Source organism: Schistocerca nitens, chromosome 11 (assembly GCF_023898315.1).
Source record: "Schistocerca nitens isolate TAMUIC-IGC-003100 chromosome 11, iqSchNite1.1, whole genome shotgun sequence".
Classification (NCBI taxonomy): Eukaryota; Metazoa; Arthropoda; class Insecta; order Orthoptera; family Acrididae; genus Schistocerca; species Schistocerca nitens.
In genome coordinates, this window is record NC_064624.1 from 144,120,580 (window position 1) to 144,134,686 (window position 14,107).

At 61.4% G+C, this 14,107-nt stretch overlaps 1 protein-coding gene across 1 annotated transcript in view; it reads left to right on the forward strand.

Annotated features, from left to right (window-relative positions):
- The window catches only part of LOC126212723 (collagen alpha-1(III) chain-like), a 199,866-nt gene extending 186,145 nt beyond the window's left edge, over positions 1 to 13,721 (forward strand). Inside the window, exons 2-3 of the mRNA XM_049940134.1 lie at positions 10,556 to 11,870; positions 13,705 to 13,721. Of these exons, the coding sequence (XP_049796091.1) occupies positions 10,556 to 11,870; positions 13,705 to 13,721 (1,332 nt within the window). The remainder of the gene's footprint in view (positions 1 to 10,555; positions 11,871 to 13,704) is intronic.
- The last annotated feature ends 386 nt before the right edge of the window (positions 13,722 to 14,107 follow it).

Below are 14,107 nucleotides of genomic sequence, written 5' to 3' on the forward strand. Positions count from 1 at the left end.
GAAGGCTGCACTCCGTGCGAAGGTTGCACTCCGTGCGAACGCTGATTTCCGTGCGAAGGCTGCACTCCGTGCAAAGGCTGCACTTCTTGCGAAGTCTCCACTCCGTGCGGTGGCTGCACTCCGTGCGAAGGCTGCACATCGTGCAACAGCAGCACTCCGTGCGAAGGCATACTCCGTGCGAAAGCAGCACTCCGTGCGAACGCAGCACTCCGTGCGAAGGCTGCACTCCGTGCGAAGTCTTCACTCCGTGCAAAGGCTGCACTCCGTGCGAAGGCAGCACTCCGTGTGAAGGCTGCACTCTGTGCGAAGGCTGCACTCCTTGCAAAGTCTCCACTCCGTGGGAAGGCTGCACTCCGTGCGATGGCTGCACTCTGTGCGAAGGCTGCACTCCGTGCAACAGCAGCACTCCATGCGAAGGCAGCTCTCCGTTCGAACGCAGCACTCCGTGGAAAGGCTGCACTCCGTGCGAGGGCTGCACTCTGTGCGAAGGGTGCACTCTGTGCGAAGGCTGCACTCTGTGCGAAGGCTGCACTCCATGCGAAGCCTGCACTCCGTGCGAACGCTGCACTCCTTGCGAAGTATCCACTCCGTACGAAGGCTGCACTCCGTGCGATGGATGGACTCCGTGCGAACGCTGCACACCGTGCAACAGCAGCACTCCGTGAGCAGGCAGCACTCCGTGCGAAGGCAGCACTCCGTGCGAAGGCTGCACACTGTGCAAAAGCTGCACTCCGTGCGAAGGCTGAACTCCGTGTAAAGGCTGCACTCCTTACGAAGTCTCCACTCCGTGCGAAGGCTGCACTCCGTGCAATGGCTGCACACCGTGCGAAGGCTGCACTCCGTGTGAAGGCTGCACTCCGTGCGAAGCCTGCACTCCGTGCCACAGGAGCACTCCGTGCGAAGGCAGCAATCCGTGCGAAGGCAGCACTCCGTGCGAAGACTGGAATCCGTGCGAAGGCTGCCCTCCGTGCGATAACTGCACTCCGTGCGAAGGCTGCACTCCGTGCGAAGGCTGAACTCCGTGCGAAGGCTGCAGTCCTTGCGAAGTCTCCACTCTGTGCCAAGGCTGCACTCAGTGCGAAGGCTGCACTCCGTGCCAAGGCTGCACTCCGTTCCAAGGCTGCACTCCGTGCCAAGGCTGCACTCCGTGCCAAGGCTGCACTCTGTGCCAAGGCTGCACTCCGTGCCAAGACTGCACTCCGTGCTAAGGCAGCACTCCGTGCGAAGGCTGCACTCCGTGCGAAGGCTGCATTCCGTGCGAAGGCTGCACTCCGTGCGAAGGCTACACTCCGTGTGAAGGCTGCACTCCGTGCGAAGGCTGCACTCCATGCGAAGGCTGCACTTCGTGTGAAGGCTGCACTCCGTGCGAAGGCTGCACTCCGTGCGAACGCTGCTTTCCGTGCGAAGGCTGCACTCCGTGCGAAGGCTGCACTCCTTGCGAAGTCTCCACTCCGTGCGATGGCTGCACTCCGTGCGAAGGCTGCACATCGTGCAACAGCAGCACTCCGTGCGAAGGCATACTCCGTGCAAAAGCAGCACTCCGTGCGAACGCAGCACTCTGTGCGAAGGCTGCACACCGTGCGAAGGCTGCACTCCGTGCGAAGGGTGAACTCCGTGCGAAGGCTGCACTCCGTGCAAAGGCTGCACTCCTTGCGAAGTCTCCACTCCGTGCGAAGGCTGCACTCCGTGCGATGGCTGTACTCCGTGCGAAGGCTGCACACCGTGCCAAGGCTGCACTCCGTGCGAAGGCTGCACTCCGTGCCAAGGCTGCACTCCGTGCCAAGGCTGCACTCCGTGCCAAGGCAGCACTCCGTGGCAAGGCTGCACTCCGTGCCAAGGCTGCACTCCGTGCCAAGGCTGCACTCCGTGCCAAGGCAGCACTATGTGCGAAGGCTGCACTCCGTGCGAAGGCTGCACTCCGTGCGAAGGCTGCACTCCGTGCGAAGGCTGCACTCCGTGCGAAGGCTGTACTCCGTGCGAAGGCTGCACTCCGTGCGAAGGCTGCACTCCGTGCGAAGCCTGCACTCCGTGCGAAGGCTGCACTCCGTGCGAAGGCTGCACTCCGTGCGAAGGCTGCACTCCGTGCGGAGGCTTCACTCCGTGCGGAGGCTGCACTCCGTGCGGAGGCTGCACTCCGTGCGGAGGCTGCAATCCGTGCGGGGGCTGCACTTCGTGCGGATGCTGCACTCCATGCGGAGGCTGCACTCCTTGCGAAGGCTGCACTCCGTGCGAAGGCTGCACTCTTTACGAAGTCTCCACTCCGTGCGAAGGCTGCACTCCGTGCGATGGCTGCACTCCGTGCGAAGGCTGCACTCCGTGCGAAGGCTGCACTCCGTGCGAAGGCTGCACTCCGTGCCACAGCAGCACTCCGTGCGAAGGCAGCACTCCGTGCGAAGGCAGCACTCCGTGCGAAGGCTGCACTCCGTGCGAAGGCTGCACTCCGTGTGAAGGCTGCACTCCTTGCGAAGTCTCCACTCCGTGCAAAGGCTGCACTCCTTGCGAAATCTCCACTCCGTGCGAAGGCTGCACTCCGTGCGATGGCTGCACTCCGTGCGAAGGCTGCACTCCGTGGAACAGCAGCACTCCGTGCGAAGGCTGCACTCCGTGCGAAGGGTGCACTTAGTGCGAAGGCTGCACTCCGTGCGAAGGCTGCACTCCGTGCGAAGGCTGCACTCCGTGCGAAGGCTGCACTCCGTGCGAAGGCTGCACTCCGTGCGAAGGCTGCACTCCGTGCGAAGGCGGCACTCCGTGCGAAGGCTGCACTCCTTGCGAAGGCTGCACTCCGTGCGAAGGCTGCACTCCGTGCGAAGGCTGCACTCCGTGCGAAGGCTGCACTCCTTGCGAAGGCTGCACTCCGTGCGAAGGCTGCACTCCGTGCGAAGGCTGCACTGTGTTCGAGGGCTGAACTCTGTGCGAAAACTGCTGCACTGCATGCAAAGGCTGCTCTCCCTGTGAAGGGTGTACTCCCAGTGGAGCCTGGACTCCATGCAGAGACTACACTCCATGCAGAGACTGCACTCCATGCAGAGACTGCACTCCATATGGAGGCTGCACTCCATGTGGAGGCTGCACTCCATGTGGAGGCTGCACTCCCTGCGGAGGCTGCACTCATTGTGAGGGGTGCATTCCGTGCGAAGGCTGCACACCGTGTGAAGGCTGCACTCCGTGCGAAGGCTGCACTCCGTGCGAAGGCTGCACTCCATGCGAAGGCTGCACACTGTGCGAAAGCTGCACTCCGTGCGAAGGCTGAACTCCGTGCAAAGGCTGCACTCTGTGCGAAGGCTCCACTCCGTGCGAAGGCTGCACTCCGTGCGAAGGCTGCACTCCGTGCGAAGGCTGCACTCCGTGCCAAGGCTGCACTCCGTGCCAAGGCTGCACTCCGTGCCACGGCTGCACTCTGTGCCAAGGCTGCACTCCGTGCCAAGGCAGCACTCCGTGCAAAGGCTGCACTCCTTGCAATGGCTGTACTCCGTGCGAGTGCTGCACTCTGTGCGAGGGCTGCACTCCGTGCAACAGCAGCACTCCGTGCGAAGGCAGCACTCCCTTCGAAGGCTGCACTTCGTGCGAAGGCTGCACTCCGTGCGAAGGCTGCACTCCCTGCGAAGGCTGCACTCCATGCCAAGGCTGCACTCCATGCCAAGGCTGCACTCCGTGCCAAGGCAGCACTCCGTGCGAAGGCTGCACTCCGTGCAAAGGCTGCACTCCGTGCGAAGGCTGCACTCCGTGTAAAGGCTGCACTCCGTGCGAAGGCTGCACTCCGTGCGAAGGCTGCAATCCGTGCGAAGGCTGCACTCCGTGCGAAGGCTGCACTCTGTGCGAAGGTTGCACTCCGTGCGAACGCTGCTTTCCGTGCGAAGGCTGCACTCCATGCGAAGGCTGCACTCCGTGCAAAGTCTCCACTCCGTGCGATGGCTGCACTCCGTGCGAAGGCTGCACATCGTGCAACAGCAGCACTCCATGCGAAGGCATACTCCGTGCGAAAGCAGCACTCCGTGCAAACGCAGCACTCCGTGTGAAGGCTGCACTCCGTGCGAAGGCTGCACTCCGTGCGAATGCTGCACTCCGTGTATAGGCTGAACTCTGTGCGGAGGCTGCACTCCGTGCGGAGGCTGCACTCCTTGCAGAGGCTGCACTCCGTGCGCAGGCTGCACTACTTGCGAAGGCTGTACTCCGTTCGAAGGCTGCACTCCTTACGAAGTCTCCACTCCGTGCGAAGGCTGCACTCCGTGCGATGGCTGCACACCGTGCGAAGGCTGCACTCCGTGCGAAGGCTGCACTCCGTGCGAAGGCTGCACTCAGTGCCACAGCAGCACTCCGTGCGAAGGCAGCACTCCGTGCCACAGCAGCACTCCGTGCAAAGGCAGCACTCCGTGCGAAGGCAGCGCTCCCTGCGAAGGTTGCACTCCGCGCGAAGGCTGCACTCTGTGCGAAAGCTGCACTCCGTGCGAAGGCTGCACTCCGTGTGAAGGCTGCACTCCGTGCGAAGGCTGCACTCCTTGCGAAGTCTCCACTCCGTGCTAAGGCTGCACTCCGTGCGAAGGCTGCTCTCCGTGCGAAGGCTGCACTCCGTGCGAAGGCTGCACTCCGTGCGAAGGCTGCACTCCGTGCGAAGGCTGCACTCCGTGCCAAGGCTGCACTCCGTGCCAAGGCTGCACTCCGTGCCAAGGCTGCACTCCGTGCCAAGGCAGCACTCCGTGCGAAGGCTGCCTCCGTGCGAAGGCTGTACTCCGTGCGAAGGCTGCACTCCTTATGAAGTCTCCACTCCGTGCGAAGGCTGCACTCCGTGCGATGGCTGCACTATGTCCGAAGGCTGCACTCCGTGCAAAGGCTGCACTCCGTGCAAAGGCTGCACTCCGTGCCACAGCAGCACTCCCTGCGAAGGCAGCACTCGGTGCGAAGGCAGCACTCCGTGCGAAGGCAGCACTCCGTGCGAAGGCTGCACTCCGTGCGAAGGCTGCACTCGGTGCGAAGGCAGCACTCCGTGCGAAGTCTGCACTTCGTGCGAAGGCTGCACTCCGTGCGAAGGCTGCACTCCGTGCGAAGGCTGCACTCCGTGCGAAGGCTGCACTCTGTGCGATGGCTGCACTCCGTGCGATGGCTGCACTGTGTTCGAGGGCTGCACTCTGTTCGAAGACTGCTGCACTGCATGCAAAGGCTGCTCTCCCTGTGAAGGGTGTACTCCCAGTGGAGGCTGTACTCCATGCAGAGACTGCACTCCGTGCAAAGACTGCACTCCATGCGGAGACTGCACTCCATGAGGAGGCTGCACTCCATGTGGAAGCTGCACTCCTTGCGGAGGCTGCACTCATTTTGAAGGCTGCACTCATTGTGAAAGCTGCACTCCGTGCGACAGCTGCACTCCGTGCGAAGGCTGCACTCCGTGCGAAGGCTGCAGTCCGTGCGAAGGCTGCACTCCGTGCGAAGGCTGTGCTCCATGCGAAGGCTGCACTCCGTGCGAAGACTGCACTCCGTGCGAACGCTGCAGTCCTTGCGAAGTCTCCACTCCGTGCTAAGGCTGCACTCCTTGTGAAGGCTGCACTCCGTGCGACGGCTGCACTCCGTGCGAAGGCTGCACTCCGTGCGAAGGCTGCATTGTGTTCGAGGGCTGCACTCTGTGCGAAAACTGCTGCACTGCATGCAAAGGCTGCTCTCCCTGTGAAGGGGGTACTCCCAGTGGAGGCTGCACTTTATGCAGAACTGCTCTCCATGCAGAGACAGCACCCCTTGCAGAGACTTCACTCCATGTGGAGGCTGCACTCCATGTGGAGGCTGCACTCCCTGCGGAGGCTGCAATCATTGTGAAGGCTGCACTCATTGTGAAGGCTGCACTCCGTGCGAAGGCTGCACTCCGTGCGAAGGCTGCACTCCGTGCGAAGTCTGCACTCCGTGCGAAGGCTGCACTCCTTGCGAAGTCTCCACTCCGTGCGAAGGCTGCACTCCGTGAGATGGCTGCACTCTGTGCGAGGGCTGCACTGTGTCCGAAGGCTGCACTCCATGTCAAGGCTGCACTCCGGCCAAGGCTGCACTCCGTGCGAAGGTTGCACTCCTTGCGAAGTCTCCACTCCCTGCGAAGGCTGCACTCCTTGCGAAGTCTCCACTCCCTGCGAAGGCTGCACTCCATGCGAAGGCAGCACTCCGTGCGAAGGCTGCACTCCGTGCGAAGGCTGCGCTCTGTGCGAAGGCTGCACTCCGTGCGAAGGCTGCACTCAGTGCCACAGCAGCACTCCGTGCGAAGGCAGCACTCCGTGCCACAGCAGCACTCCGTGCGAAGGCAGCACTCCGTGCGAAGGCAGCACTCCCTGCGAAGGCTGCACTCCGCGCGAAGGCTGCACTCCGTGCGAAAGCTGCACTCCGTGTGAAGGCTGCACTCCGTGCGAAGGCTGCACTCCGTGCGAAGGCTGCACTCCTTGCGAAGTCTCCACTCCGTGCTAAGGCTGCACTCCGTGCGAAGGCTGCTCTCCGTGCGAAGGCTGCACTCCGTGCGAAGGCTGCACTCCGTGCGAAGGCTGCACTCCTTGCGAAGGCTGCACTCCGTGCCAAGGCTGCACTCCATGCCAAGGCTGCACTCCGTGCCAAGGCTGCACTCCGTGCCAAGGCAGCACTCCGTGCGAAGGCTGCCTCCGTGCGAAGGCTGTACTCCGTGCGAAGGCTGCACTCCTTATGAAGTCTCCACTCCGTGCGAAGGCTGCACTCCGTGCGATAGCTGCACTATGTCCGAAGGCTGCACTCCGTGCGAAGGCTGCACTCCGTGCAAACGCTGCACTCCGTGCCACAGCAGCACTCCCTGCGAAGGCAGCACTCGGTGCGAAGGCAGCACTCCGTGTGAAGGCAGCACTCCGTGCGAAGGCAGCACTCCGTGCGAAGGCTGCACTCCGTGCGAAGGCTGCACTCCGTGCGAAGGCTGCACTCCGTGCGAAGACTGCACTCTGTGCGAAGGCTGCACTCCGTGCGATGGCTGCACTGTGGTCGAGGGCTGCACTCTGTGCGAAAACTGCTGCACTGCATGCAAAGGCTGCTCTCCCAGTGAAGGGTGTACTCCCAGTGGAGGCTGCACTCCATGCTGAGACTGCATTCCATGCAGAGACTGCACTCCATGCAGAGACTGCACTCCATGTGGAGGCTGCACTCCATGTGGAGGCTGCACTCCCTGCGGAGGCTGCAATCATTGTGAAGGCTGCACTCATTGTGAAGGCTGCACTCCGTGCGAAGGCTGCACTCCGTGCGAAGGCTGCACTCAGTGCGAAGTCTGCACTCCGTGCGAAGGCTGCACTCCTTGCGAAGACTCCACTCCGTGCGAAGGCTACACTCCGTGAGATGGCTGCACTCTGTGCGAGGGCTGCACTCCGTGCAACAGCAGCACTCGTGCGAAGGCAGCACTCCGTGCGAAGGCAGCACTCCTTGCGAAGACTGCACCGTGTCTGAAGGCTGCACTCCGTGCCAAGGCTGCACTCCGGCCGAGGCTGCACTCCGTGTGAAGGCTGCACTCCGTGCGAAGGCTGCAATCCGTGCGAAGGCTGCACTCCGTGCGAAGGCTGCACTCCGTGCGAAGGCTGCACTCCTTGCGAAGTCTCCACTCCCTGCGAAGGCTGCACTACATGCGAAGGCTGCACTCCGTGCGAAGGCTGCACTCCGTGCGAAGGCAGCTCTCCGTGCGAAGGTAGCACTCCGTGTGGAGGCAGCACTCCGTGCGAAGGCTGCACTCCGTGCGAATTCTGCACTCCGTGCGAAGGCTGCGCTCTGTGCGAAGGCTGCACTCTGTGCGAAGGCTGCACTCCGTGCGAAGGCTGCACTCCGTGCGAAGGCTGCACTCCTTGCGAAATCTCCACTCCGTGCGATGGCTGCACTCCGAGCGAAGGCAGAACTCAGTGCGAAGGCAGCACTCCGTGCGAAGGCAGCACTCCGTGCGAAGGCTGCACTCCGTGCGAAGGCTGCACTCCGTGCGAAGGCTGCACTCCGTGCGAAGGCTGCACTCCGTGCGAAGGCTCCACTCCGTGCCAAGGCTGCACTCCGTGCCAAGGCTGCACTCCGTGCCAAGGCTGCACTCCGTGCCAAGGCTACACTCCCTGCCAAGGCTGCACTCCATGCCAAGGCTGCACTCCGTGCCAAGGCTGCACTCCGTGCCAAGGCTGCACTCCGTGCCAAGGCTGCACTCCGTGGCAAGGCTGCACTCCTTGCGAAGGCTGCACTCCGTGCGTAGGCTGCACTCCGTGCGAAGGTTGCACTCCGTGCGAAGGCTGCACTCCGTGCGAAGGCTGTACTCCGTGCGAAGGCTGCACTCCTTACGAAGTCTAGACTCCATGCGAAGTCTGCACTCCATGCGATGGCTGCACTCCATCCGAAGGCTGCACTCTGTGCGGAGGCTGCATCCCTGTGGAGGCTGCACTCCTTGCGGAGGCTGCACTCCGTGCGGAGGCTGCACTCCGTGCGGAGGCTGCACTCCGTGCGGAGGCTGCACTCCTTGCGAAGGCTGTACTCCGTGCGAAGGCTGCACTCCTTACGAAGTCTCCACTCCGTGCGAAGGCTGCACTCCGTGCGATGGCTGCACTCCGTGCGAAGGCTGCACTCCGTGCGAAGGCTGCACTCCGTGCGAAGGCTGCACTCCGTGCCACAGCAGCACTCCGTGCGAAGGCAGCACTCCGTGCGAAGGCAGCACTCCGTGCGAAGGCTGCACTCCGTGCGAAGGGTGCACTCCGTGCGAAGGCTGCACTCCGTGCGAAGGCTGCACTCCGTGCGAAGGCTGCACTCCGTGCGAAGGCTGCACTCTGTGCGAAGGCTGCACTCCGTGCGAAGGCTGTACTCCGTTCGAAGGCTGCACTCCGTGTGAAGGCTGCACTCCGTGCGAAGGCTGCACTCCGTGCGAAGGCTGCACTCCGTGCGAAGGCTGTACTCCGTGCGAAGGCTGCACTCCGTGCGAAGGCTGCACTCCGTGCGAAGGCTGCACTCCGTGCAAAGGCTGCACTCCGTGCCACAGCAGCACTCCGTGCGAAGGCAGCACTCCGTGCGAAGGCAGCACTCCGTGCGAAGGCTGCACTCCGTGCGAAGGCTGCACTCCGTGCGAAGGCTGCACTCCGTGCGAAGGCTGCACTCCGTGCGAAGGCTGCACTCCGTGCGTAGGCTGCACTCCGTGCGAAGGCTGCACTCCGTGCGAAAGCTGCACTCCGTGCGAAGGCTGCACTCCGTGCGAAGGCTGCACTCCGTGCGAAAACTGCACTGTGTTCGAGGGCTGCACTCTGTGCAAAAACTGCTGCACTGCATGCAAAGGCTGCTCTCCCTGTGAAGGGTGTAGTCCCAGTGGAGGCTGCACTCCATGCAGAGACTGCACTCCATGCAGAGACTGCACTCCATGCAGAGACTGCACTCCATGCAGAGACTGCACTCCATGTGGAGGCTGCATTCCATGTGGAGGCTGCATTCCATGTGGAGGCTGCATTCCATGTGGAGGCTGCACTCCCTGCGGAGGCTGCAATCATTGTGAAGGCTGCACTAATTGTGAAGGCTGCACTCCATGCGAAGGCTGCACTCTGTGCGAAGGCTGCACTCCGTGCGAAGGCTGCACTCTGTGCGAAGGCTGCACTCCGTGCGAATGCTGAACTCCGTGCGAAGGCTGCACTCCGTGCGAAGGCTGCACTCCGTGCGAAGTCTGCACTCCGTGCGAAGTCTGCACTCCGTGCGAAGGCTGCACTCCGTGCGAAGGCTGCACTCCTTGCGAAGTCTCCACTCCGTGCGAAAGCTGCACTTCGTGCGAATGCTGCACTCCGTGCAACAGCAGCACTCCGAGCGAAGGCAGCACTCCATGCGAAGGCTGCACTCCGTGCAACAGCAGCACTCCGTGCGAAGGCTGCACTCCGTGCAACAGCAGCACTCCGTGTGAAGGCAGCACTCCGTGCGAAGGCTGCACTCCGTGCGAAGGCTGCACTCCGTGCGAAGGCTGCACTCCGTGCGAAGGCTGCACTAAGTGCGAAGGCTGCACTCCGTGCGAAGGCTGCACTCCGTGCGAAGGCTGCACTCCGTGCGAAGGCTGCACTCCGTGCAAAGTCTGCAAACACCGTTATTACTGCATAGTCTTATTTCATCACTCCTATTAAGTGAGAAGATCTTTGTGGACGTCATGCAGTGTAAAGACTGCAAAGCGAGCCCAAGTAGCATGACTTTTAGTCAGTACACCTTGTGGGATAGCACTCTTAATGAAATAATGCCAGATTGTGAGGAAGATACATATAAGAAAGAGAAATGTTGCTGCAGGTAGAGGAGCAATCGTTCTGATACTAGTAGCTCTTGTCAGAGCAGCTCACAGCTCACCATGAAAGGAAAGCACACCTACCAGGGGCAACACACATTCGAAAGACAGTACAGATTGTGAGAGACTACACTGATTGGAAGTGGCATATGTTATTAGGAAGTGACTCTATTGAAGGACAGAACGTGAAGCATGGACACCACTCCTTTTGAGGGCAGCATCCCTACTGAGGACAGAAGATCTTGGGATGGGAGAACCACACAATGTGAGCTCAGCTTGCTCTGCAAGGGGGGCTTGTTATGCATTGTATGTGAGTAGAGCACAGCTAGCAAGGTTGGCGCACCAAGCGGGGACGGCGCACCAGGCGGGGACGGCACACCAGGCGGGGACGGCACACCAGGCGGGGACGGCACACCAGGCGGGGAAGGCACACCAGGCGGGGACGGCACACCAGGCGGGGACGGCACACCAGGCGGGGACGGCACACCAGGCGGGGACGGCACACCAGGCGGGGACGGCACACCAGGCGGGGACGGCACACCAGGCGGGGACGGCACACCAGGCGGGGACGGCACACCAGGCGGGGACGGCACACCAGGCGGGGACGGCACACCAGGCGGGGACGGCACACCAGGCGGGGACGGCACACCAGGCGGGGACGGCACACCAAGCGGGGACGGCACACCAAGCGGGGACGGCACACCAAGCGGGGACGGCACACCAAGCGGGGACGGCACACCAAGCGGGGACGTCACACCAAGCGGGGACGTCACACCAAGCGGGGACGTCACACCAAGCGGGGACGTCACACCAAGCGGGGACGGCACACCAAGCGGGGACGGCACACCATGCGGGGACGGCACACCATGCGGAGACGGCACACCAGGCGGTGACGGCACACCAGGCGGGGACGGCACACCATGCGGGGACGGCACACCAGGCGGTGACGGCACACCAGGCGGGGACGGCACACCAGGCGGGGACGGCACACCAGGCGGGGACGGCACACCAGGCGGGGACGGCACACCAGGCGGGGACGGCACACCAGGCGGGGACGGCACACCAGGCGGGGACGGCACACCTGGCCGGGACGGCACACCTGGCGGGGACGGCGCACCAGGCGGGGACGGCGCACCAGGCGGGGACGGCGCACCAGGCGGGGACGGCCCACCAGGCGGGGACGGCACACCAGGCGGGGACGGCACACCAGGCGGGGACGGCACACCAGGCGGGGACGGCACACCAGGCGGGGACGGCACACCAGGCGGGGACGGCACACCAGGCGGGGACGGCACACCAGGCGGGGACGGCACACCAGGCGGGGACGGCACACCAGGCGGGGACGGCACACCAGGCGGGGACGGCACACCAGGCGGGGACGGCACACCAGGCGGGGACGGCACACCAGGCGGGGACGGCACACCAGGCGGGGACGGCACACCAAGCGGGGACGGCACACCAAGCGGGGACGGCACACCAAGCGGGGACGGCACACCAAGCGGGGACGGCACACCAAGCGAGGACGGCACACCAAGCGGGGACGTCACACCAAGCGGGGACGTCACACCAAGCGGGGACGTCACACCAAGCGGGGACGGCACACCAAGCGGGGACGGCACACCATGCGGGGACGGCACACCAGGCGGTGACGGCACACCAGGCGGGGACGGCACACCAGGCGGGGACGGCACACCAGGCGAGAGTGGCACACCATGCGAGAGTGGCACACCATGCGAGACTGGCACACCATGCGAGAATGGCACACCATGCGAGAATGGCACACCATGCGAGAGTGGCACACCATGCGAGAATGGCACACCATGCGAGAGTGGCACACCATGCGAGAGTGGCACACCATGCGAGAATGGCACACCATGCGAGAATGGCACACCATGCGAGAATGGCACACCATGTGAGAATGGCACACCATGTGAGAATGGCACACCATGTGAGAATGGCACACCATGTGAGAATGGCACACCATGTGAGAATGGCACACCATGCAGGGACAGCACACTTCATAAGCACTGCACACCTAGAGATGGCAGCACACCTTTGAAGTTAGCATGCCATGTGAAGACAGGTCACCCTGCAAAGATACCTTCAGAACACAAGACACCAATAAAACTGCACACCTGCTGAGTACATCAAGCGTTAAGAGGATGGCAGATATGCAGAGGACAGCTCACTTTAGGTAGTCCGCACACCTTGAAGGGAGAGCACATGTTGGAATGAGAGGACATTTTATAAGGGAGGCACACCCTAAGAGGAGAGTATGCCTTGTAATGTTAGTACACCGTGTGGGTATAGGACAATATATGAAGATGGCATATTTTCTGAAAAATTATATGTTCCAATGACTGCACTCATTATGGGGTTAGCACATGTTGGCAGTACAGCTCACCATGTGGGGGACATAATAATTTTCACGGACAGCACAACCAGCGGGGACAGCTCACCTTGCACAGAATGCACACCCCTTGCAAGAACAAAACAGCCTGCAAGGAAAGGACATCTTTCGAGGACAACACACCTTTTGCAGCAGCATACTTTTTGAGGACAGCGTATCTTATGAGAACAACAAATATTTTCAGGACCGTTAAACAAGCGACTACAGAACACCATATTAAGGTACAACATGTTGGGAGGAAAAACGCAATTTCTGATAAGTGTATATTGTGCCATGCCATACCTGCTCACCTTGAGATGAGTACAAAACCTGTGAGGACAGTACAGCTTACATTGACAGCAGATATTGACACCGGCAATCCTCACAATGACAGAACACGTAGTTAGTGTATCTGACCTTGTGAACATAGCATGCTTTTTGATGAGAGCACAGCACACATTGCAAGGACAGCACACCTTGCGAGGGAAGCACACCTTTTGGGGACAGCACAATTTGCGAGGACAGCACAACTTGTGAGGACAGCATAAGTTGCCAGTACTGCACAAGTTGTGAGTACAGCACAACTTGCGAGGACAGCACAGCTTGCAAGGACAGCACAGCTTGCAAGGACAGCACAGCTTGAGAGGACAGCACAGCTTGAGAGGACAGCACAGCTTGCGAGGACAGCACTGCTTGAGAGGACAGCACAGCTTGCGAGGATGGCACACCTTGCGAGGATGGCACACCTTGCGAAGATGGCACACCTTGCGAGAATGGCACACCTTGCGAAGATGGCACACCTTGCGAAGATGGCACACCTTGCGAAGATGGCACACCTTGCGAGAATGGCACACCTTGCGAAGATGGCACACCTTGCGAAGATGGCACACCTTGCGAAGATGGCACACCTTGCGAAGATGGCACACCTTGCGAAGATAGCACACCTTGCGGCGATGGCACACCATGTGAGGATCGCACACCATGTGAGGATGGCACATCATGTGAGGATGGCACACCAAGTGAGGATGGCACACCATGTGAGGATGGCACACCATGTGAGGATGGCACACCATGTGAGGATGGCACACCATGTGAGGATGGCACACCATGTGAGGATGGCACACCATGTGAGGATGGCACACCATGTGAGAATGGCACACCACACAGGGACAGCACACCTCACAAGCACTGCACACCTACTGAAGACACAGCACACCTGTGAAGTTAGCATGCCATGTGAAGACAGCTCGCCCTGCAAAGAGACCTTCAGAACACAAGACACCAATAAAATTACACACATGCTGAGTACATCAAGCGTTAAGAAGATGGCAGATATGCAGAGGACAGCTCACTTTAGGCAGTCCGCACACCTTAAAGGGAGATCACATGTTGGAATGAGAGGACATTTTATAAGGGAGGCACACCCCAAGAGGAGAGAATGCCTTGTAATGTTAGTACACTGTGTGGGGATAGGACAATAT